The sequence below is a fragment of the Harpia harpyja genome, chromosome 22 (assembly GCF_026419915.1).
Source record: "Harpia harpyja isolate bHarHar1 chromosome 22, bHarHar1 primary haplotype, whole genome shotgun sequence".
In the NCBI taxonomy this organism is placed as follows: domain Eukaryota; kingdom Metazoa; phylum Chordata; class Aves; order Accipitriformes; family Accipitridae; genus Harpia; species Harpia harpyja.
Genome location: NC_068961.1, coordinates 8,031,848 through 8,059,478, shown reverse-complemented (window position 1 = coordinate 8,059,478; position 27,631 = coordinate 8,031,848). Strand labels below are relative to the sequence as shown.

Sequence of the window (27,631 nt, the reverse complement as noted above, 5' to 3'; positions counted from 1 at the left end):
AAGAGGAACAGGAATGGGCAAAACAAAGGAAACCACATATTTAAAAAAAACACATACAGGGGAGAGGAAGGGCAACATCTGACAGAATACAGAGGAAAAAAAATGGAAGACCTAGACCATTAAACCCCAGTATTTTTACTGGAATTAATTTCTTCAAGAACTGACTCTTAAAGGTTTGTCTACCCACAGAAAAATGGATACATTATTTAGTATACATGGAACACAGCAAAATAAAGAACTTCAATATTTGCAATACAGATTGCTTTAAATGGTATTTTAATACAAAAAAAAAGAAAATATCACAGAAGAGGTCATTAGAATAATATGCAAGGTATCATGTAATTTTACAATTCAGCTTCACTGCATGAACTTTGGATGCCACTTTGAACTCTTACAGACAAATAACCTATGTTAGCTTATAGGACTATAAGACAGTTGATTTTTGTTAATTTTTGTTCTCTTGAAAAAAAAAAAAATGAAAGATACATGTCAAAATTACAGCACAATATGCACCCACAGAAGTATGATACATCACTCAAACATGTCAGTAAAGACTGCCTAGGACTCTCCAGTGACCAGTTGTTGCAAGAGCACCAAACAAGCATTTCCAAAAAACAGTTTAAAAAATAAGTAGATAAATAACTTCAGTATCTAGAGAAAAATGGGACCTCCCTATATGCAGGAAAAGCATTTCTCAAAAGTAATAGAAAAAGAAAAAAACTTTCTTATATAAAAGTCTTTATAAATACGAAGATATAGGAGGGATGAATGCCAGAAATAAATTATGTGCAGTATTACTTTAAAACTCTCCATCATAAAGTGCTAAAAATATACAGTATTATGCTGCGCTAACACATATTCCTTGTTTTGCAACCACAGGAAGATACTATCCATGTTTAAGATGGTGACGCTAACTGAAAATATAAAAACCAGACCATGTAGATAACACAGATCAAAGGCATTGAAGCAAAAGTATATAGAAATTTTTTTTCCCTTTTTGTTGATCAATTATAGTCAAAGAATTCATGGAAAAAAACGTACTGTGCAGGGGAGGAGGCAGCTGAAAAAAACCTGTTAGCCACACAAAAAGCTGCAGAAAGTTTTATTTGTCATACAGTCAGTGATTCAGTGATAATCATCTATGAATGCTTGTTTAACCTAAAGCACACAAATATTAACATGACTTAAAATTTAACTACTTCATTTCAGCTAGGTTGCTTTGAGTCTCCTTTGCCAAGGGACAAAGGCATCACATGGACAATTACAAGAGCATAGCTGATCCAGCATCTCATTGAACACGTCAAGGGAAAAGGCAGAGAGCTAGAAGGCATGAACAATGTTTGTCCTGCACACAAGTGAACTTCCATTTGAATTGTGTCTTTCCTTTGGTGATTTTAAAAATCTGACATTTTGGAAATAACGCCTGAATGAAATCCAAGAAAACTTACCAGTTTGGATTTTTGATCACTTCTGTATGGACACAAACCCTCACATCCCCATCTCTGACTTCTCACCCAAGTTTCTCTATTCCCACACTTGCTGCACTGTTCCAAACACACAAACGTACTGGGCTGGGGGGGGGGGGTTGCTTCCTTTTGGTAGTTTGTTTTTCTTTTATAAAGAATTTGTGTGTACACAGATATAGATATAAAACCCTGTTCCCCCTGTTCCATCCATATTTTAACCAGTCTAACCAGATGTACTCAGCCTCTCCATCTTGCTTTCCTGCATGCATCTTGAACTCCACACACCCTAGAACTCATCTTAAACTAATACTATGCCACGCTCAGTATTTTTGAACACTGTCTGGAAACTAATAACATCATGATGCTAGAAAAAGCAAGAGAACACCAGGGAAAAAGCCTCCTTCTGCAGGGCTCTTTCTGTCTTTTGGATAACTACCATGCTTTTGCCTCTTCTTTTCCCTCTGATACTTTCTTAGCCCTGGGAGGAGGCTGCACTCCCTGCAGCTAGAGATTAACTAAGGCTAATTTTATCTAATTTTATGTAAAACTGTAAATGCAAAACAAATCTTGGTCAATGGCCCTGTATCCATGCATGAGAAAATATAAATGGAAATTAACTGTGCAATTACCCAGAGGTTTAGTTATCTCATTAATAGATATGGACTCAGATACACAAAAGGCGTTGTGGTGCTGTGAACAGCAAAGTATGATGCCTTCTCTCCTTAATAAAGGGATCACCACAATTCCACTAAAATGTAGTCTTCATGAACTGTGTTTAAATCGTGTTTCTCAATAGGTTCCATCACTTAACCTCAAATATGGGAATAACAAAGCCCAAGAAGTGTTGCAGTCACTTAAAATTTAAACTCTTTAAAAATAAAGTTTGCAAACGTAAAGTTCAAAAAAGTTTTTGAAAAGCAGATACTTAAATCTAATTATATCTTTATCTAGGTATCTACAGGACATATGTATGTAGAAATACTTCTTTTCTTGCCATTCTAACATCAGGAATCATTCTAGAAGTCATTTTGATAAGCCAATCCTAACATTTCTTCATTAGTATTTTCCCGTCACTTAAGAAAATTTCACTTCTGCGGTATGAAAATAAAAGACAGAGTAAAGCTTATAATAAATTATTGCTTCAATGTTTAAATTATGCCTCTTGATTTTAAATTGATTCTTCTGTAATAAATACTTTAGTCTGAAGTCTGTTTTAGTCTAGATTACATAATAGACATAAACGCTTGGTGTTGGTTACATACCTAAGAACTTGCAGTGAGACTCTGGAACACCTTAACTGCATTTTATATACGAGTTAAATGAATTAAAAAAAATACAACTCACAATCTGATCAAAAAGGGGTGGTTGACTTCTTTCAAGACTGACTTTTCATTGTGCACATGTTGCTCTTGCTTCAGTCGAATGACATCAGGAATGCTCATTACTTTCAGTGCAAAGTAACGTTTGGCCATTTTTTCCTTCACCAGATGAACGCGCCCAAAGGTACCTGTGCCTGAAAAGTTGAAGAAAAGTCAACTTATTGTGAAAAAGACAAAAAACAAAGATAATTTACTAAACTAAAACCTACAGGAACACAGTTCCTGGTTTGTTTGGTTTTGGTTTTTTCTCATCAATATACGAGTACTACTTTTTTTTTACCTGTTTTCATACCATTTTTTTCTTGGGATTTCTCAGTTTTTAGTGATAATGATTTAATAAAAATAATGGTATTGTTATACTGCCACTCTTTGGAAAGATATTGGAAGCATTTCTTACCAAGAAGAGAAGTGGTCCTGAGAGAGGGTAAGGGAGATGTATGAAAAAAAAAAAAAAGTATGTAATATGTAAGATTCAAATATAACCAATATAAATGAAACAAGCAAAACTGTTCTCAAGTGCAGAAGAAAGCCTGAGAAAAACTCTTTTAAACTTCAGAGATCAGTTTTAATTTAGATAGAGTGCGGAGGGATGGGGATAAACTCAAAAGTAGCATTCAGCTTCTTATATCCACAGTGTGTGGCATAAAAGAAAAAAAAATCTCATTACTGTCCAAGAATGTAATGTTCAATTGTAATGGATTTATTAATTCCTCAACACAAAAAACTACTTAATTTTCCATATATTATTTATTAAAACAAGGTAGCTAAAAATCAATCAGCGTTTAAAATGTAGGAACTCGTAACATGAAGAGTACAGAAAATACAAAAATTATGACAAAAAAAATTTCAAAATATTCATCTACCAAGGTTCAGTGACTGAGAACAGCTGTCTGCAATTATTCAGGTGAGGAGATTATTCCCTTAAATGTGCACAGATAGGTGAAGTAGGATAAGGGAGAGATGGGAAAAAGTACTTAAAAGTTGCTGACCCTTCTAAAAACAAATAAAAAATCTGCTTATAGTGCTGCATCGTTATATCACATGGAAACAGTAGATTTCGGGCACCCGTTTTTTGTAGTTTATGTATTCCTTTTTCAATTCACTCTTAAAAATATAAGACGAAATAAAAACATTGTCTTTTAAATAATGTATTATGCATTTCTCTATTTCTCAGTAGTCACTAAAGTTCCTCTTAAGTGCATTGCACTCAAGACAATTATACATAACTGAACTCAGTATTTCTTTTAGTTTGAAATGAAAGTTAAAATTAATACATTTAGCCACACTGCTATTTGTACTGCAGCACAATGTTATACATTTGAAGATGAACACACATTTCAGCTTGTTGGGTGGTTGCTCATTGTTTTTTCGCTCATTAAACAATGCCATGTAGGTTCCATTAGAACAGTGCACCAGATATTTTTAATCCTATTCTCTGACAGAAATATGTGCCACTATAAAGGATGCTTGGCATTCAGACCAATTCCCTAACTTATAAAAGGTCACTCTTGTTGAGAAACACCTTTCAAAGTATTCAAAATCTTATACTTAAGTTCACAATCATCCCCTTCTTTGCACATACCCTAAGAAGGCAGCCCATAGACCTGTTTCAGCATTATTAACTAGTATGTCAATTGATTTCAGATTGTGCTGACCTGTTACAATCAATCTATACTACAAGACGATTTAGTAAGACATGCAATGGGTGCAGGGAGACGAGTACGTATGTGAAAGGAAATAGATTTTTGAGAGACAGGCAGGGGGGGAAAGACCAAAAAAAAATGAACTTCCAAAACTGTATTACTTGGGGAGGGGAGAAAAAGCAAGGGAGTTTTTGCCTCTGGTAGGTTCAAGAATCTTGAGAATTTATGAAAAAAAAGTTTGTTTTCTGTATGTGTATTCTCACTTAAAACATTTACATTTTATCTAACAGTTATTCTTTCCAGTCACTTGTAATATTGTTTAAGAGCATGGCATTTACTAAAAAACCAAAACAAAATACTCATATTACAAACTAGAAACTAACAACTTCAGCAATCCAGTTTTAGGGAACTTGCAGGTCCACTACCAATACAGCTTTCAAAACCAGCTTTCGAGATAAAACTTCTCACTGCACAAACCCACCAAGGACTACAGTTGTCCAAGCACAGAAGATTCTATCAAAGCAGTTTTACATTCCCACCGGTCCTGAGTTACAGTTCTTTAAGCATAAAAACTGCAAATAGGTCTCAGATAAAGCCTGCTATTATAGTGAAGTAAGCCATCAGGTTACCCCGGAAAATTTATCATGCAATTAAATCCTTTAACAATGCAGTCACATTACATGACTATACCTGTAAACAACCTTATTTGCACGGGGATGGGCTTCTGCAGTAAAAACACCCATAACAAAAAAAAGGCCCAAAAGCTTCCAAGCAGAGCCATCTGTTCAAGCTACTTAAAATACTGATTATGTACATCTATATTGAATGCATAGACAAAAAAAATCAGGTTATTTCAGAATTAGGAGCTGAAATTTAAGTTCTGAGTAAAAACACTGTCAAGAATAACTATATCTGTTTTACACACCAAAACTAAAAATCATCTTAAATTTTTAAGACTTCCAAATGTGGACTCAGGGAAATTAACAGTACCAACCCCATAAGTAAATACTGGTTTTATATGCATTTTTATACTTGTATGAACAAAGTGCTTCCATAGACATATTCAACAGGAAAGTCAGAAGTGAACACATACCTAATTGTTCCTAGGTCTCCAGTGATCTCATGTTTCATGACTTGTTCTACTTGTCCTAGAAATTTTTATTTTAGAACAATTTAATTTTTCCTTATGCTGTTGGTCTAGCTTTACAAATGGTGCTGCTGAGAAATAGTAACAGTAATAATAATAGCAATCACAAGTTCCATCCATTTTCAAAGAAGGACCTGTCAGAGACTTATTTAGCAATAGTTCTAACTTTGGAAACACGGCCTCTTTAAAAACATCTCTGCCAGGAACGGCAAAGCCTGGCAGGCTATTCCAGAATAGTGGCAAGCACCTAATCTCGAGAGCCTCCGGGAAAACCAGAAGACCACACAGACAGGCGAGAACATACAACCTCCCTAGCTAGTTTTATTGTTGAACTGATTGCAGTCTTTCTTCAAACATCTTTAGCCCAATTTCAAGCAACTATGGAAATCAAGACGACAATACAGACCAAGAAGCCATCTAACATTTGTTTTCAGATGTCTGTTCTCATAATATGAATTTTCTCCCATTCAAGTCTTCTCAGAAAATCCATTAGGCCTACATCAGTTGGTAGTGACAGTACCCAGACACAAAACCACCAGCCTTCCAGCACTTTTGACAAACAATACATTCTCTTAAAGCCCTGAAGAAAAATAATAGTGATGTTCTGGAATTTACTTACACCATTTAAGCTGTTCAAACTCCTCTCACTGCAAAGAGAAGCTAAGAGCAAACATGGCGAGTACTACATATTTTTTCAACCAAGAAAAAAAAGACTTTAACCATGTGGGGCCATTAACAAGGGGGAGCAGGGGAACTTGGCTGAAACTTAAAACCAGTTGTGTAAAGCATGCAAATGGGGTTTAATTTATGCCTTTGCGCAGCCACATACAGGACTAATTGTTGAGCTTTTTTTTTTTTTTATGCTTAGCCAGTCTTCAGACAACCAGATAAAGTTTGCATACAAAGATGACTACAATTCAAATACCTCACTTCAAACTTTAAAACTTTTGGTCTGGATCTCCTGCTCATGCTTTTAGCCATTTCTGCAAAGATTTTTAAAATTCTCTTCCTTGCAAACGGAGTGGGGGGTGGTGGGGTGGTGAGGGAGGAATGGGATGGGACATGACAGTCAAGAAAATCTAGCTGTTTTATAAAAACAGGTCTTATTGTTGTGACTAGGTGGAAATTCTGCCCCTCACATTCATGGAAAGAAAACTAAAAAATTGAAGCAGCAAAGTGGCAGCGTGTAAGATAGAAGCCCAGCTCCATAAATTTGAGGACAGGCTTTTGGAAGCAGAAAAAGGCAGGGTTACTAGTCTTCCATCAAAGCACCACTGCCTCCTGCCCACCAGGAAGGAGACACTAAGCTATTGAAACAGTTTCTGTTAATCCTCATGAAAGAATTGTTCAATTTTTTGCCTCGATCACCTCAGAGCTCAGCTGTATGAACCAGCTAAATTTGACCTTCTGTGACAGATAAGTAAACATTCCTTAGGATTACCTTAAAATAGAAATATTCTGTACTTGCCCGTCTTGCACATAATAATGAAAGGAAATACAATGTTTACAGATTTGCACAGTATTCTACTGACATTTATTTAATGTTTACTTCAAACCAAGAGAATGTCAGGGACCGTGTACCATTCTGGATGAGTCCCGGGGTCTACTGAGTACTATCCTGCTGAAGGAAGAGCAATGGCTATACACATACAGGGGCACGCATGCGTATCCTTACCTGTATCTATTATAGCACGTAATGCCAGAGTTTTAGAGCAAAAATGTGCTTACATCAGAAAACTATACCTCATGAAAACAGTTGTTATTAGAAGGTCTAAAGGAGGATTTGTAGTTTATTTACGCAGTCCCCTTCTCCCTGCTAAGGCATATAGCAAAAGAAGGTTTCTGGCCACCAGTAACAAAAGCAAGTGAAGAGTGCCTGTGCTATTTGCAACATGCAACACAATTCAAGATTTTCAGGACTAAATGGGCAAACAGAATAAAACATGCAAAATACTAACCACTAATCCAGTACAATCTGTTTACTACAGAAACAATAAAAATTTTGGATCCCTTTGCAAATTTAATGTGGTTGCAGAACTTGAAGGAATGCCAGCAACCTTCTCAATTAGGTAACCTTCTCATGTTAAACACACAGAAAGGGAAGAGGCGAAAAACTGCAGAGGACCAGCTTGGCCTAGGTATCAAACACAAGAAGGGCATTCTCAGTCTTACAAAACAAGCTGGAGTCCCTAACACCATGCCAAAATACCATAGCCAGTTTCCAGGATTTTACTCTCTTTGAAGCCTGGTAAAAAAGAATAAAGAATGTGAGAATATTTCTGATGCAATTTTAGATACTTTTGATGCTAGGAAAACCAATCCTGCAACTTTTGATCAGCTAAAACAATTGAGTAGTCATGTAGTAACTATTTTGCTATTGATGTAGGTGACTAATTTAATGCTCAGTTTGCCTCTTTATTTGCTCCCATTAATTAGGCCCAGCTGTTCCAGCTTCCCATCTTTTTAATCCCCAGTTCTTTCTTAAAACCAAGTTTGCCTTGCTCAGATAGATACCATCTGTTTTAATGAAGAATAAACTAGGTCATGTGAGATCCATGACCCTGAGGGCTGCTTTCTGAGTCCCAAAGGGGTTGGTCCTGACTTCCACAGATGCCTACAAAAAGCATCAGATGTATTTGCTTTTATTTACTTAGAAGAAACGTTTCCTACTGTGCCACATGTTAGTCTTTATTGGTAGCCATAAGCACAACAGACTTAATTCTGTTGGAATATCAGAGATAAACTAAATGAATTGTATCAGATTTCAAACTCACTATTGAATGTCAAATTTGTCAGCTATTTAATCTCTGTCTCATCTTGGGATGGAACTTAAACAGCCTAGCAATACATATCTTACAAGGAGGAGTGGGGGTTGTCAATAAGTCTTGACAAAGAAGGGGAAGAAGTGGCACAGCAAAGGAAACCAGCCTGACCAAATAGACTGGTGATCAGAAGATTAACATTTGAAAGAAAGATACGGGGAAACCACATGACACGAGCAGCTGTGGGCTTCTACAACAGAAGACATGGTTGGCACATGAACAGGGCAACACAGAATGAGGATGATGATTTTGGACATCGTAGTAGCCAAGTTCACTTTTTTTTTTCCCCAACCCATAGACCAGTGTCAACTGAAAATGCCTTGCAGACTATCACTCAACCTTCTCAAATTCAGTGCCTTCACAATGTTCCACAAACCAGCTGTAGATTGCTCACTGTAACTCCTAGACCATTGCTTCTATACTTCTGTACCACTCTAGAGGGTTCTGATCTAAACCTGAAAAACATGCCACAGAAATAAAGAAATTTAGAGGAGGTTTTACAGGCTACCTATTGTTCTGTCTAGAACTGCGTATCTCATACTACTGAATACAAGAAGTAAATGTCAAATACTTTTTGCAAAGCTTTTGTATATCCTTCGATATTCAAATATCTGAGGAGACAGCCTGATTAAGAGAGCTTAAAAGCGTAAAGAAATAGATGCCTTGTGTAGTGTTCACCATGTGCAGCTCTGCCAGAGCAGCTTACTTCTGCGACTTTGTTCATTCATCCATTTTGCTGTGATGCAGTTTACACTAGAAACTCCTTGGATAGGGAAAATGTCTTTCTACTTAGCAATAATGTGAGATATTACACAGCAAGAAATATGCCTGCTACATTCCAGGCAACATCATCACTTTTCAGACTATCTGTCCCAGAAATTTTATTGCCAGTGGCATAGCAGTGGTTCTCTCTTACTTCTGTTTTGGATTCTAGACTCATCCTTTGTCAACCCATTTTTCAACTGAAAGCTCAGTATCATTAATTCTTTATCCCAGCTCAGCTGGAGTCGAAAAGAAAGTAGCAATGCATGTTCAAAGTACAGCCTAGCTTTTCACTCAAAGATGCTGCTGTAAAAGAATTCCACCTCTTTGCTGCTTCCAGATTCTAAAGATCTGACATATTTTCAGGTTCCTTCTTATTTGGTATACAGGGAGCTTATAACAATGCACCACTAAAACTACATTTAACAATCTGGAATTTGGTGTAGTCTCTTTCAACTTCACACAAGATTTGATATGCCAGAGAATGCGAAGCAATTGTGTCAACGACAGTTGCTGTTGACCCACCCAATTAAATTTTTCTGAATTACAATCCTTAAAGAATTAAGAACACAGAAATCACCAAGCTAATTAATACCCATCAGTCAAGCTTCCTGTTTTTCACATAGTTCAGAGACAGGTTCCTGATTTCCAAAAAGTGCCATTCAGCAGAATGCCCATGACGGGAGTTCCTTCTAATTCCAGATATTATATTTTTTTTTGGCTCACAACTTACTTGGTCTCTATAAAAATACTGTAAATATCAGGGTGTCTTTAAACAAAATAAGCAGAATCCTTGAAAGTTTCTCCTCTCTCTTTTATTATTTTATTATTTATTTATTTATTTTGAAATACCAGGGACCATAAATAATAAATAAATAATAATAAATAAATGAGACCAGAAAGTCACCAGCTTGCTGGTGATAACCTTTAATCCTTTCCATTTCTAAACAGCTCTTAGAACACTGAATTTAAATGCATGTCCATGTCCCTTCACAAAACTTTCACATCCACAATCTTCAGAACAAATTCTCATGAAACTGGTATTTCCCCACTTGATTCTTCAGTGGTATTTTTGTAACTCTTCCCATGCCTTCTGCTACCTGTGATTCGTGACATATTGATATAAAAATGAACAGATGAGTGGATGAAAAGTTTTTCCTCCGTACTGAAAATAAGACATTGCAAAGTCACTATTACTCCTACTTTTACCTATTAAATATTGCACATGAAGTGTTGATAGGCCTCAACTGCAAAACTGTTTTTTTATAAAAAAAGCTCAAACAGAAACCTTTAAAGAGGTACTCCTTTTTCACCTAGAAGCTAAGCTCTATACTACTTTTGCTGAACTAAATTTAGGAGGCCTGTTGAAACAGTATATTTTAAATGACACCAAACCCCTACTAGAAGTAAAGCATAACAATCTGTATTGACCCGATTTTAAAAAAACTTCACCTATCACGTTTTAAAAGACAAGCACAGTTAAGCTAAGAATCAGGTTACCTCTCTAGCTAGCAACACATTCCAAGTTAAAACACTAGAAAGCATTAAATTACCTATTTCATCTGACGAGAATTCAGGTAATTAAAGCATTATCAACAAGTGTCACTTTTTAATAGTTGGAAGAGAATCTGTAAATCAGAAAGTATACTAGCAAGATAGGCCATCTTTGGACTTTTTAAAGTTATAAAACGTCTTTCAAATCCTATTCACAGAATTGCTTCTTTCAGGTAGGGAAAGATTAAAATAAGCATGTTAACCAAGAGCTTCTTGGAATGCAAATATGAAAAAGAAGGATGTTTTTGTGTTGGTTTTTTCAAAAAAATAAATCTCTCAAACAACAAAAGCCAGACATACAAAACCCAACATCCAGCCACCTCCTGTCCATTAACTGGTGCTCAAAATTCCCATAAAGTTTAGAGCAATTCAGGATTCTTTCTAAATGAATTTGTGCTCAAAGTTAATCTTTTACAATTGCTTTAATTATTTTTTTCTTTACGTGTTTAAAAATACTATGAAAAAGCTTTCTTAAAATGAAACCAAAAACAAAATGACGGACATTTAGGCTAAAAGTTACTATTTTTAACTGAAGTATGTTACACTTTTGCTTACCAAAACCAAAATAATACATGAACACATCACAAAGTAGCCAGCTCAGGCAAAGAGAAGGAAAACCAAAAAGATCACTCTAGCATTATTCAAATCCCTGGTTTTAAGCTACAAGATTCCTTCTGATTGTTTAAAAAAAAAAAAAAAAAAAAGCTATGACGGCAACATTTTATATTATAACCCAAAATTATGAATCCTGATCTCTCTTCAGGATTTAATTAATGTTTAATTTTGGGTCTGCTGTTGTGAATGCATGGCTCCTACTTCTTGAGTTGGCATTAGTACTACATTCAAAATTTTGAACTGGATGTCCCATGAGCAGTCTAAGCCAAAAGGGATTAACCTCTAATTTTCTATGAGGATGAATAACTTGCAGTTTATCTCTGGTAGTACATAAAGAATCAATTCCGGTAAAACATTAATACACCATTTTTCACTTATTCTATTCTGATGATGAGCTAGAAGTGCTTCCAAGTGATTTTTCCCCCCCTCCCAATGAAGGTAAGAAGAAAGATGGTGAGTAAAACCTATGCAGGGACATATTAAATTGGAAAAAACATCTCTGTTGCTAGGTTTAATTCCCACAATCAAATCTTTACCCAAGAGGGCAGTAAAGCTTTCCCTCTCATCATTTGTCAGCACTTCTATCTTCACCTTCAGTTTCCCTGTTTACAGGAAGCATTTACAAAACTGATTTGGCTAGTTGCTTTACTCAAATTCAGCATGGAGATATTTAGTTCAGTTTTCCACAAAAAAAAAAACCCAAAACAATTTGCTACATCACAAAGTCAAGGACAGACTTAACTTTTTCAAGTAACTTCAACTAAGGAAACAGTTATTAAGGTCTTAAAAGTTTAAAAGAGCACCTCTGTAGAAGATGCACCACAGTTCAGGTATTTAATAGATTGTTCCAGTAGCTTTTGCTCTGCCAGTTACTACAGATGAATGTATTAGGTCCAAAGGTTGCTGCGAAACTACTGTATGGACAAAGCTTACAATTATACCCAAAGAAAACAGAAAACCTTAAAATGAAGTTGACTAGCCAAACGATTACAGAACACGGCTGTGCCCAAAACTCATGTTCTCATCTAAGAAAAAGAAATAAAAATAACATTTTGATGACTAAGAAACAAACACAAATGCAATAATCCATGAAGGATTTAAAGAGTGACTTTGTTCCACAGAAGTGGAGTCTGATAAAGATCAGAGACACATGCAGCAGCATGGGTCGAAACTTTAACAGCAGCCCCCTCTGAACTATGGGAGGCTAAATAGGGGTGCTTAGAAGGTACCTAACACCTGATTTAGCCACTTTCCTTTTCAGTCCAGAAATATGTGCCTCTACACACTTCCAGGATTTTTACATAACCAGCATATTTTTGTCTGTCCCAAAACTCAGCTCTTACAGATTTCTTCCTTTGTTTTCTCCGATAGAACTACTTGATGCAAGTCAGTCCCATATTAAGGCAAAGAAAGTATCAGGCTTAATATCCTTGACTGTGTCCTTTTAAAAAGCAAACAAAAAAATCTTGTTAAAGTACAAAGGGTTATTATTGCTGAACGAATGTAATAAAAGCCACATTGTTTGTACTTGACCGATTTCCTTCTTCACCAGTGCTGGACAGAAGCCTTTGAGGGACTGGTACCTCTTATACATTCCTTTCAATTACATTTCGCTTCCATCTTCACCTAAAGTAGTGCTAAAGGAGAAACAAATCGAGGGGGACATTTCACATATTTAAAAATATGGTTTTTGTGCACTACTTTTGAAACAGATTATCTATTCATTACTTAATTTGGCATTTCTACAATGCTTTTGAAGAGCTCTTGGATGAAGACAGATCAAAGACTTTGACTTAATCTAAATGTACTGGCACGTTTTAGTTCTCTCGTGTTTCAGGAAATAGCTAATAGGCAACTAATAGAAAACTGTTCAAGATTACCTATTCCCTACTATTTTGTGTGTTACCACAGAATTAGGCACAGAAGGCCCTAGTCCGGAAACACATTTGCATATTTATGCACACGCGTACCAGCAAAACTGAAATTTAGCTAGAAAGGCCGGGTTGAAATCCTGGCCTTTACGCTAATATTCAGAAAGCAAATTCTTTCAAATCAGCAGTGAAATTAAAGTTCAGTGGTGGCCAATACCTACTTTTCCAGTTTGTTGGGTTTTTTTGGTTTTTTGTTTTGTTTTTTTTTGTTTTTTAAGTTTAACCTTTTTTCACTCAGACTTTTTACTTTCATTTTTTAAATTCACTGACCTAGAGCTAACTCAGGATAACAAAAGAAAAAACAATGAACCTCTGGACATTCACATTGAAGACAAAGCCTGTCCACTGAGTAGTAACTAAAGGCCTCGAAGCATCAGAAAGTTTGATCTTTGCATTCTACCTTCAAACTTGAAGGCTGGTATTTTTGAAAAGAGACAAACTGGAGTTCTTTCTTCTTTCAAAGATAGATTACCACCACAGAGGACAACATAGCTCCACATCATCTCTTTATGGTTGGACATTAAAAGATACAATGGATATATGTCCTGAAAGGCTGCCATTGTTCTTGGCCTGTTGAAATTCATGGTGGGAACTTATAAAAAGTCATTTCATAATATAAAAAAACGGAAGTAGTAAAGTTGCAGACTAACAGTGTACAAGCAGTAACTGACTAGCTCGTTTGTACCCCAAACACAAGCTGAGAGAATTTCTCCACCTTCTAGGCAAACAAACAACAGCCTCCCCAGACACCTTGAACTGGAACTTCCTCACTTATTACAGAGCTTACCTTTGCACCAGCCAGGTGGAATCCTTTCCCAGTCAACATAGGGAAAAAAGGCATTTCTTTATTCAATTGAGAAGTTTTACACCTCCAATTTATGAACTCAGAAGTACCTATTTCCCTCTGCTGATTATAAAGTGATTCTACAAATGTAGGTTTGAGAGTCATTTACACTGCATAGGTCTACGTTCAGACAGGAGAAACCAACCTTGAAGTTATATGGTCTGCTAAGTGCACATGGGATTTCATGACATGGAAATTACTGACACAGAATATGCTAATTTGTGTAAGGAAGTATACATTTGTGAGGTTTAAAAAAAGAATTGTTAGCAACTCACTAAATTATTCATATGTGTCACCAATACTATGCCAAATGATACCTATACAACTTCAGCACTGTGACGCAAATAAAACTTACTGGCACAATATCACAAACGTGCCATTAAAAAGTCAGCTCATTCATCTAGCAATTTTTTAAAAAATACCTATATAGTTAATAAACAGACATTACACACAAGAAACAAGAGATATAGATTTTACAAATATTCACAGCTCAAACCACATCCAATTTGCAAGCTTGCATTTACCCGTATCATCTGTAATTTTACATGTCATGCAAGTTTATACAGCACAACAGAGTCTTAGAAGGTACTTTAAACTATTGTTGTTTACATTGCATAACAGCTCAAGTGTAGACAGAAACAAAAATATTTCTGATATAACTAAGCCCTTCTCTGAAAATTTTATTTAGTTTGATCTTTGCTTTGAATGGGTTGTACTGAGTACTAGAGATTTTATCATAACATGCACAAAGGACTTAGTAACTATAGCAAAACGAATACCTTCCCAAAAGACTCAAATAATTTTTTTTACATCTGTAAGCTATGAACAGTGTTCTGGGCCACAGAGACCCTGTATTCTATCTTCTGTAAATGAAGTCTCTCAAAACAAAACCAAGCTTCAAACCAGTAAGAATCTTCTCCTAAAACACTATTTCGATCTGTAACAGGCACTGCAAATGGATTTCTTTTTAGTTGAGGGTTAATACACTGAGAATTCACGAGTGGAACAAAGTATTCCTCAAAGAGAAGGCTTTGTTTATATTCATAAGGCAGCATCAACTGATATTCCTGAGACACTACAGAGTAAAGATGCATTATGTATCTAGAATTTACTTCACGTGTTCATTACCTTTCCAAATTCTCTCATACTATACCATACAAAAAAAATAGTGTAACACTGTCCAAGGTAAGGTGGTGCAATCACTGTTGCTTGGCACTAGAATGGACATAATAATATTCTGCACCTAAAGAGCTATCATGCAAGAAAGAGAAAGTAAGTCTAGAATATCCAAATAAAGTTATATCTGATAAGGAACTGGAACAAATATACTAGCACAAATATTAAGTTTCAAAACCTCAGTCTCCAAATTCCATTCTCAAATATCAATTAAACATTTCAGAAGAAAATCTCTGTAGTGCCCAGGAATTACATTACTGATAGAAGACTGTATTAATACCTAATGTTAATGAAGACATGCCAGTGTTAATTTAACAGTTATGTTTACTGTAAACACTTAAATAGTCTAGCAGAAAGGGACTGTGGTCTTTACATTTTTCAGGCTATTCGGGATTGTATAGACAACTACACTGTTTTTTCTCTATAATGCAGAAAAATAAGTCTAAACTCAATTAAAATTCTGCTGTCTTCTAACTTCAGTTCAGCCTACTATGCAACTGAAACACAGAATAGATAGGGTTTTTTCTATTTTTACTATGCGGTTTCTTAATAAGAAAGAAAAGCCACTCTACCAAATTTCCACATTTAGAAGCCAACTGCCCGTTTTAGTTTTATACACACACTTTCCTTCCCCTCCCATCTCCAAACTGGGATCCAGTTTCTCTCCAGTATTATACCTCTGAATATCATACCCAAGAAACCCATCCAAGCCAACAAATAAGACTTTAAAGAGAAGGTTGTACATCACTGACAATTATTTAGATGGACAAAAATGAACCAGGATGAAAACATTTGAGAATTTATGAAAGAACACACCCAAACAACCTACAAGTAAATTCCTTTCATAAAACAACCTTGATTTTCAAAGTGACTCTCAAGAAACAAACTGTACAAGAAAACAGAAATCAAGAGGTGAACAGGTCACTACAGTAAACACTAAAGTAAGTTTCAGAGGCTATGGCATATATCTTAACAGTCGTAACAGTAAGGTTAGACTTTTTGGCTGATACAAGATGGCATTTTTGTACCCGACATTGTTTCTGTACATTTTTTTTCTTTTTTTTAAAGCATAAAATCATCTAAGGTACAACATTTATTTTAATGCCATGCGCATTAAATATAGTTTGCTAACTTCATACATCTGAAAACACAGGTGGGAAGATGCAGTATGTCACAAACAGGCAAGGATATAGGTGAACTCCCTAACAATAAAGTTTTCCCCATCCAAAAGCAAGGTTGACATACAAGGTTATGGAAATAAATCTCTTTTGCAATAACTACTACCTGCTCCTGAACAAAGATACTTAAAGAGTAAATATGTATAATAAAGAATTTATCAGATTTTAAATTATTCATGAGTCACAATATGAAACAGAATTCTTCACACAGTCACATGAAGAGCAAAGAGATGGATAAGGTTCAAAATTAAACACCCATGACATGGGGAAATAAAATACCCTACAGGACCTATGCTTCAATCACACATAGGCCAAGGCTTTTAAGATTCCCCAAAGGATGCTTTGTTTGGACAGGTGAGCACGATTTAGCTTACCTTAATTTACACTTACCAAGCTGCAATATTCATTCCTGAATTTCCAAGCTATTATAAACACTGGAGAAATGCTAAGCTCATTACTTCTTGGAATATTTATATCAAAATGCAGGTAAGTTATTTCAGACCCATTTTATACTATTCGATAGCTAGTTTTATAGAATGACAAACATACCTAATATAAAACAGAATATGTAGCATGAGAATGCTTAAACCTGAGCAAATCAAAACCTGTATTGCAGAACACTAAGTCCCATTAATGGGACAGTATATGCTCCTTTAAATTGTATACAATCTTTCAAAATACAGATATCAAGTGTCATTTCTGACGACAATTGTGTTCAAATTTATGACTCCTAAATTGTTTGAGAAGGACTTTCTTAAACATTATCTGTCAATTCAAGGACTGGCTCCATTAAAATAAATAAAAAAAGTCACCTCATCTTCATGTTGCAGGATTTGAACAATACCGTAGACAAAAAATCCCTATAAATCCAGAAGAAGGAAAACAGTAGGTACATACATGAGCACGTACCCTACACAAATCCTTCCGTAAGACCTGAGAACTTGCCATAAAATCTGAAAGCACTTCAAACACTGTCAAACAAATTTAGTTCAGTTTTTAAATGCATTGAGAAGAAAAGACCACATAACTCTTCACATGTATTGAGTTTGGACTGATAAAATCTCATCCTTACTAATGACCCAGTGTTGAAGACTTACCTCAAATTGCAGAATCTCAGCCTAACAATTAATTGGATTCACCCACTAACTTGAGGTGACTAAGCCCAAAGTAGTACAGTGGCAAATCACTTAAGGTGTGTACACAAGAAAAGTCAATTGAGATGTTAAAAAACTGCATTTCAGGACAACTGGTTGGACAATACACTGACTCAATACACATGGACAGCTCTCCATCCTAACTGGACTGGCTAATCTAAAGAATGCCTCAAATGGAAAACAAAGCTTTAACAAGACGACAGAACAACCCCCCCAAACCCCTCTCCATTGTCTGTGACAGTCAAAAGCATGAGGAGATCAGAACCTTGAGATCTAAAACTGATCAGTCCATGATTAGTGTTACCTGGTTACACCCCTTCTCACAAACCTCTACTCTAGACACAAGATTTTAATTTTTACACATAGTGTATTTAGACTACTGCATGGAAACTTATTCTCAGCATTAAACATTTATCAATTGCTCTATTCCACAGGCCATGAGGAGTTATTTCCTGGATCTTACCTCATAATGCTCTGTATGGTCATGAAGAGTATCAAGGACATTATGTAGTAGTAATAATAGTGAAGAGTACTAGATAGACCTTACTAATAGAAACAGAATTTCCAACCCATCATATCACAGTTACAGTTATGAGCTAGTCAGCCATACAGAGCCCTTTTTATATCCCCAGTGTTCTCGCTTTCCAGTCACTGAAAGCAGTTAGTCATTAATACTCAGATCTTGAAAAGAAAACCAAGCTCTCTTTTTTTCATAAGAATCAATATTTTCTTTTAGATTTTCAGTTATTTCACTCTGCTATCTGATGTATGTCTTCATCATACACAAATTTCTTAGCAACATATACCCATATCATACATAGATATATGGGTATATAATATACATATACACATACACCCATTTACTCAACCACAGGTTATTTTGTTTACTGCCATAGTTGCTTCTCACTTCTACTCTCTCCCATTCTCTCACCCCATAAAAACTCAGAATTAATTATCTGAACCGAATCTGATATTTAAAAACAGGTTCACAGTCTGCAGCAAAGAGAGCAATGAATAGCAAATCCAACACCACCTTGATAGGATAGATTAAATTACAGCTAATTGAATTCATGAGCCGTAGTTCACACGCCAAGAGTACTTGTCATGCCCTTGCAGACTTTCTCCAAAATTGTAGCATCATTGCTTACTAAGAGGTTCACTCACTGTTATAGTTGACACAGCACACCTTTCAACAGAAATGTATTTTAAATTATTCATTTTAAAGAATAAGCATTTTGATATAATTTATAATTCAGGACTTACTCTTAAAGAAATAGTGCACAAGCACAAACGTGCTAAAATTAGAAAGCCAGATAAAAGGATCAGAAATGAACACAAAACCAATTGTCCTGGTTTCGGCTGGGATAGAGTTAATTTTCTTTCTAGTAGCTGGTACAGTGTTATGTTTTGGATTCAGCAGAAGAATGTTGATAACACAGTGGTATTTTCAGTTGTTTCTAAGTAGTGTTTAGACTAAGTCAAGGATTTTTCAGCTTCTCATGCCCAGACAGCAAGAAGGCTGGAGGGGACACAACCAGGGCAGCTGACCCAAACTGGCCAAAGGGGTATTCCATACCATGTGATGTCATGTCCAGTATATAAACTGGGGGGCAGTTGGCCTGGAGGGGGGGATGGATCACTGCTGGGGAACTAACTGGGCATCAGTTGGCAGGTGGTGAGCAATTGCTTTGCGCATCACTTGTTTTGTATATTCCAATTCTTTTATTATTATTGTTATCTTATTATTATCATTACTATTTTCTTCCTTTCTGTTCTATTAAACTGTTCTTATCTCAACCCACGAGTTTTACCTTTTTTTTTTCCAATTGTTTCCCCCATCCCACTGGGTGGGGGGAAGTGAGTGAGCGACTGTGTGGTGCTTACCTGCTGGCTGGGGTTAAACCATGACACCAATCTACCTGGGCCAGGTCATCGGTTCACATATAACCCAAATCAGTTGTAACTGAAGGTGACTGGTATCTGACAGTTATTAGTTTATCATCCATTTACAATTTTTACAGAAGCTGAAGCATATTAAGTTTACAGCAGCAAAGATAAAAGGCATAGTTCTGCCCTGAAGAGAGATGAAATATGCCAAACAAGAAAAATTATTAGGCATATTAGATATTTACTATTCTATGAAGTGAACTGCAGTTTGTTTCAGATGCTTGCACATCTCCTAGGAACAAGTAACAGTCTCAGAAGACAAGACAGAGACTGATGAAATTATTTTTTCATATATAAGAGGTCCTCCTACATCACTGACAGAAAAGGAAACTTGCATTGCACTATCCAAAATATACCTCCTCAGGAGGTACCAGAAGAAAGCTGTGCCAATGACTAATACAAATATCTTACTTCTTGACATAAAATGTTATCCTTAAGAGGATTTGCCAGTACACAAGTTAAATACCATCAATGTTTAAAGAGTCCCTAAGCACCTGTTTTCACTGTATTGCCCTTTTTAGTCAAGTCAAGTTTAGTGAGTTCCTCAGTCTTTTAAAATGAGGTCTGTGTACGACATGCAAAACTCTTTGGAGATGACTGTACTTTATGGTAAATTATTCAATAGTTTGCACAAAAAAAAAAAAAAGGATTTGTCTTGCTTATAAAACTAAACCAACTATGCTTTTTTCCTATTACTACAATCATAGTTTAATTTTATTTCAAGAATCACATTTCAGAGAACCAATGGAGGCCAAGCAACAAAGCTGTGTTTGTTCTCAAACAATGCAACTCCTAACATCTCTATCAAAAATGAAAGCCAATTAGACTAGAAATCACAACTAGTCTGGGAATATCTGGAGTTCTGAATCTCTCCCTACCTGTTACATCTAATTGCCAGCAGGAGAATTTTTTCCTCCTACAAATATTTTAAATGCCAAAACACGTGAAGATTAGAGAGAGGTTTATCAACGTATTTTCTTACAGGAGATAAACTGGCAGTATTTCATGCGAGAGTGCCCAGCTTTAGGGTATCAGTGAATCCTTAGCTGGTTTATTTCCAGGTGAAGCAGTAACATAAAGTTGCTGACATCACACACTAAGTATTAACTAGCAACAACTACAAGTTCAGATATACCTACCAAATCAAGCACTAGTAACGTTTTCTTCACATACAATCACGTAGAATACCCAACTGTGCTCCTAGCCAGACTTTTACTCTGTTCTACTTGTTTTGCTCTGAAAAGAAACAATATCAAGGAAACACAAACCTACCTAAACAAAATGGAAGCGTATCAAAATAGCGTTAAATCCTCTTATCCTACTCTCTTTTTCCAACATCATTTTTATGTAGGAATTCCAACATTTTGAACCAAAGGTATAGCCTCACCTAAGCATTCATCTCTGTTACTGCCTGCCAGCCCCCTCTGACTATTCATCCACTTTGATAGTCCCCATTTCACTAAGAACCCTCTTTATTAATACACAAATAGCAACCATGCAAAAAAGTCAGTAAAATTCAAACAGAATGTTTAAAATTAACACAGAGGTGTGAACCCTTGTCTCCAAACACAGTGTCAAACCATTTCACTTGCAATTAAACATTTAAGATCAAGATTCAAAGACTATTTATATTGCAGGCTTTTATCACCAAGGTACACTCCTAGGAAACTCTAAAAAGCAATGTGAAACAGGCATACTCTAAGCTATGAAATCAGTAGCTATGCAACCAACTCCTGCTTTAGTTCTAAGTTAGATGGGTTTACCTGCAGACCTGTCAGAAAAAAAAAAAATAAGGACTGCTGAGGGACTGGCTAATTAGCCACAAAGCCAGTTGTCTTCTGCATTTCCCATTTCAAAATGTTGCTTCTCTATTTACTATTAGCATGTATTGCAAGCTCTTCTCAACAGGTAAACGAATTCACTGATAAGTAACATCACCTGCAGTATAGCACAATTCATACATATTTCACATTAACAGGATATTAAAAATCCTTGCTAAACAGGATTTTAAGATTCTATTTCTCAATCTGCCTCTGATGTCAGTCAGGTTGAATATTTATGGAATTACACCCTAGCTACATCTTACGATCACCTTCTGCTCACAAAATTAAATCATATTACACTTTTTTTGGGCGGTGGTGGGGGTTGGGGAAGGCATAATTCCAAAATACCCTTTGGGTTTCAGATGTCAAATACTGTTATTTCACCAAATGCACGACTCACTCAAATTGTCCTATCACAGAGCATTGTTTTCCCAGAATTATACCAAATCAAGCCAACAATGCTGTACTCTGCCTAACTTACAACCGACAGTGCAGTAGGAGCATTGCAAAATTTAGGCCTACCTAACAACAAAGGCAGCAAAAAAAACGTCTCCACTACCACCAAAATAAATGTTTTAGCTTACAATAAGTGTTGCAGATACAAAGAGTTGAGACAATTCTAGAAACTCTCTTCACTTAGACATTTAGAACAAAGGATATAGTTTATTTTATTAAACACATAAAAGGAATAGCTTTCATAGGCTTTACAGCATCAGGAATGGATGTGCCCCAATTTGTTTCTACTTTCGAACGACTAAGTATAAAATGTATATGACTGAAATCCAAAAAATTAACTTTAAAAAACACCTTTTTTTTCCCCCCAAGAAGAAATATATTTCCATGTCTTTTAAAACACTTTGCATTAACTTTGGTGTTAGTTCTTTTTTTCAGATTCTTTCCAAATCTCAGTTACTTTGTTTTCCTTCTAATGGTTCTGTCTTGTAGGACACACCGTCTTTCTCACAGCTTCTTCCCAGCTGCCTTTTCTAGCAGAAAAAAAAGAAGTAACAAAACCAACTTTAATCAAGGAAAATTTTCCATGAACAGATCCAAGGAATCACTGCTACTCACTATGAAATTACTAGGAGAGAATCAAAAAGCTTTTAAACAGAATATTTTGAATTAAGTTGTAATACTGGGAAACTTTTAGAAATACTTTTAAGTATATTATATCCCAAATGACATTATTTCCAAAGATATTAATGAAAGAGCAATTTCTACATATATGGTTGCTAACATGAACTTATTTTAAGTGGATTGAACTATGTCAGTCACTAAAAAAGGAGGAAGAAGAATGTTGTTGATTCAGTATAACTTCTATATCCACCACTTCTGAGTGTGACAACTGGGTGGGTTAAATAAAGACGTGCTGCAGAAGGCTTCGTAGGCCTTTGAAAGTCACAAAATTCAGGGAGAGTTTAGTGGCCTCAGAACACAAATTCAGCATACCAACATGCAACCTGAAACATTTTCATGAAAGAGGGGACAAGAATCCCAGTTTAGAAACAGACTGACCAGCAGCTGTCCTCATTGTTTGTTCTCCAGGGACAGACAAGGAGTTACCCACTAATCTTCCTGAAAACAAACTAAAAATTTACAATGCATACTCTGAAGTTATTTTTGGCAGACCATACAAATTAAAACTGTACAGGCTATCATCTCCTGCACCCAAGGAGCTGTAAAGAAGCCAGTACCAAGCTGGGGGGAAGAGGTCTGAGGCTAGAAGTCTGTCATCAGTTTTGAGGCAGGTGGCTAGAGGAGTCTGCTATTATAGCACCCAGAAGTTTTACATAAACACAGTCAGCTCCAGCCTCTTGTTTTTTATATTTGCCATCCATATAGCTATTACAGTGCATCCTAATTAGTAGATCAGCAAAGTAAAAATCTTACACCCAGTTTAGCCTGTTTCTGAAGAGTCTATGGAGGCATAGTTCTCTCTTAGCATCTACCTAAACAACTTTGGAGCATTTAATTTACTGACTGGAGCGCTACCACAGAGCCATAAAAAGCAATACTGACTAGATATTTTGCTTTAATCCAGAGAGCTCCCTGCACCTCAAACAATAATGGCAGTGTCATTACCCTAAATATTTCAAATTGCTCAGAGTGCCCATATTCCTCAATACAAACAGAACAACACTCAAGCAAATGCCACAAATGCTGTATAAGAAGCTAAGTTTTAATGAAGAACCATACCAAAACTCAAATACTGCATAGTGGGGATCCTAAATGGTCACTTTATATAATTTTGGTAACAAACCATTACCTCCAATGTAAGAATCACGTAAAAAACCCCAATGAAACAAAAAAACCCCAAACCTTGGCAGCTCCACATGCTTTCCTCTTGTATTAGGCAATGTAAGAGATTATATAGTCGCTTTTTCCAGGCAAAATAATGTATTGTATTGATAGTTTTAGTGCTTTTTAAAAGTATGTATAAGACAATGTCAAGTGTACACAAGAAAAACAAAAGCGCATTTAAGTTGCAGGTTACAACTGCTAATAATAGCTTATATTATATAGCTCTTCTGCCTTGAGTTGCCTTTCCCAAGTACTCCAATAAATACAACATATAAATCATTACACCTGAATTCTTGCAAATTGCATGTTAGAATCAAATTAACAAATACCAGATATGTGACCTTTCATGAAAAATTAGCTCAGAATCAATCCTTTAAGTAAAAAATATCCTGTTTAAAAAAAAAAAATTGCTACATGTTGTAGATACTGTATGAATACTTTGAAGAAAAAACTGCTAAGTGCAATAGACAGCCAATTAAGAAATTCTATATATGCTGGCAGAGAACGAGCAGACTTTTCCATATTCTCATTCTTTCTACATCAAGCTATAAAATTCTAGAACTTAGGTTTTATAAGTTTATATAAATTTAAATATATACACATATATATATATAAAATCGATAATCCAACAGAGAAAGCTCTAGGTGATATTCAAACTGAATATCCAGAGAAGAAACAAGAACAAAGAACATTTTACATAAAAATTAGTCTGTTTTAGACACCATAACTTGTTGGCATAAGGGCTACGAAATACATTGCAAACCAAGTAAAAACCATATAACCAATTTACTTTTACTTTGGTATTAAATAAATACTCCCCAACAAATAAAGAGTCACAAGACTAGAAATCCAGATACTTCACAAAGTATTCAAATCGCCTGAGTAGTGCGGTTCAGATTTACTTAACTATAACGTAGGTCAAATTGAGCCGGACTTCCCTGCTCCCTCAATGGACTAAGAAAGCTGAGGGTCAAAGCAGGACTTTGGGAATGGTTCTGCTGACCAGATCAACCCAAAAGACAAGTCTAACATTCCGTTGACATTGGTATTATACAGAAATAAGTTATACCATGCAGTTCATTCACATGGAAACGATGCTTCCTTCATTAATTTTAATGTGTTTCAGTTATAAATAAATCAATAAAACACACACACTAGCAATTTGTCTGAGGTGAAGCGTATCGAAGCAGACCAATTGATTCCCTGGAGAAAAATCACAACACATATACACAAAAGTTACTGTCAATCCATTAATAGACCAGCTATCAACTGCTCCAAGCTGGGACTGGAGTGAAGGAGGGCAGAAGAAAGAGGGCAGCCAAGTGGAAAGTTTTCATGAACAAATGCCATAGATCACCACAATTTAAGACTGGATAGGACAGGTGTCAGAATTCACCAAAAGAAAATCTGAGCTTCCACGAGCAACTCTGCAACACAAACATCCTCGAACTACCTTAAAATAGGTATAGATATTAATACAAATCCTTCAGCATGAGCATTACACAGCAGCTCAGGCAAGCTTATTTCACTAACCCAAAAGCACAAGCACTTTAGCAATACAACTAGCAGTTTTACTGAAATGAAGTGAAAACAGTTTAAATCTAGTTTAGGTATGCCTAAAAAGGAGAACTGTAATTGTATATGCTACAATGTAGATATGTCCAGAAGACCACATTCTGAATACTTCTAGTAATGCTAGGATTTACAGTTTCAACACCGTTTTCCCTGCTCCAGCCACCTTTTGCCCTTTCAGTGAAAAAGCTTAGGTATTTACAAAGAACAGTTATGTTGCTTACATTGAATTGCAAAAACACAAAATTTAGAGTTCAATAAGACTGCAGCCCTTAAACTGTCTATAAACAGATGCTTAAGTTAATCCTCATAATGAGATTGCTATTTTAGCATTTTCAGAATGCTCTTCAGAGTAGAACAAGATGTTTTCTTCAAGTTCAAAGAAGCTTTCCGAAATGACAAATCTGTATTATTCTCAGAATATTTTTTTTTAAGATTATCAGTGGGTCTAGGGAAAACCTGCTCACAGAAACACTGTAGCTATTTTATACCCTGTCCCTCTAAACCTTTAGAAAAAAACAAACATCCCTCACTGCTTCAGAGGTTACATCTTTTCAAACACCGTCCCCTGAAACCCCTCAAGAAAGAAGTCTTTAATTTGCCAGCTTACCATCACAACTGAAATTATTTCAATACCCTTGAAACATATTATTTACCCAAAATAAAATGGTAAACATAATACAAAGGGCAAAAATTTGAACATTTCCTTTACCAAAATTAACAAAGCAAGACTACAATTATCCACAAAAATACAATAAGATGACTGACATAAGTGGGTTTTTAATATTCTCTCATTCTGTAACATTCCACTCACTTTCCAAATACAATGTGTTTTGTTAACTACTTTCACAATTTACTCACCTGTCTCCCAGGTGAATTTCCTTAGCACTCTAAATTTACAGTTTCTGTAGTAAAGAAGGGGCTGTACTAAGGGAAAAAATCTCTGATCCACCTTCAGTATTAAAAAAAATTATAATCATAATAATAGTAAAGCAATATGTATTTCAAATAAAAACTGAACCACTACTCTAATGTGAAGTGCAAACAGTGGTTAAAAGAATGTTGTACCTTATACCTCGCCCCCTCCTTTAAAAAAAAAAAAAAAAAAAAAAAAAAGAGGCCACATTTGTTCATTCGAGATACTATTCCTGTGGGAAAACAGAAATACAGTCTAATTTTGAGAACTGCTCTTCCCTATCACCTTAATATCCCAGGTGCACACTAACACACAGTACTCAGCAAAATTTTACTTGCCAACGTCTTTGAAGCTGCTACAAAACCTCTAAAACTGTGTAGGAATGGGAGGATGCTTTCCCAAGACATCGTGTTAAACTACTCCAAGTACTATTCCAAGTAGTACAAGCTAATGCTGAAGATTTTTTACACTCATAAGTATCAACAGTAAGGGAACTGTATTGTTTAACCTAAACCAATTTGGTTAAGAACAACTTATCCCAGACAAGCCCTTGCAACGTGAACACAAAGTTCCCATCTTTTACTTCACAAAAATTCACTCTTTGTTGCTGTATACACATCTATGCCTCTCATAACAAACAAAAGTAGTACATAAACTCCACCACCCTTTCTTTCTTCTGGTATTTACATATTGCATATCACCCTTAAAGTGGACCAAACCAGGATTAAATGCACTTTAGCTTGGGATTAAGTTCTGTAAGTTTTCGTGATGTAAAAGCCAAAATATCAAGACATCCATCTCCAAAAGGCTGCTCTCCCTGTCCACTACAAACAGTCCAGACATGCAAACTCAGGAATCTAAACATAGAAAAGGTGAGTCAAGACCTAAGAACCTATGTGCTGTCAACCACCAGTACTTTAAGTTCATGTTTCCTCCCTTTGAAGAAGGGGAAGGGAAAAAAAAAAAAATCAAATCTCTATTTCTCTTCTATCTTTTTCAGTTTGGGCTGACACACAACACTTTTGATGGAAGAATTTTTCAACAGCATCTTCATCTGGAACATTAATTTTATTTAAGCATAAACTTGGCAGGAGGAAAGTGTGGTGTTAGATGCTTTTGATTTTGTGGAAAAGGAGTTTTGCATGCTTATTTCTGAAATATTAGCACTAGCTGGGTTCAAGATTATTTGATTATTTTCATTGCATCAGGCACTTATGGGCATCTCTGGGCTATTTATAGGACTTAAATTATTTATCTTCAAGAATTGTATTTGAGTGTCAAAGCCCATTCTATAACATACCATGAAGTTCACTACATCAGGGAAAGAATTCTGAATTTCTTTTCACAGTCAGCTGGATATATAAATATGATTAAGGCAAAAGAAACAGGTGACAGGCAAAC

The 27,631-nt window shown here is 35.8% G+C and overlaps 1 protein-coding gene across 1 annotated transcript in view; it reads right to left on the bottom strand.

Moving 5' to 3' along the window:
* PRKX (protein kinase cAMP-dependent X-linked catalytic subunit) overlaps positions 1-27,631 on the bottom strand; it is a 61,938-nt gene that overhangs the window by 28,415 nt on the left and 5,892 nt on the right. Inside the window, exon 2 of the mRNA XM_052773994.1 lies at positions 2,811-2,979. Within this exon, the coding sequence (XP_052629954.1) occupies positions 2,811-2,979 (169 nt within the window). The remainder of the gene's footprint in view (positions 1-2,810; positions 2,980-27,631) is intronic.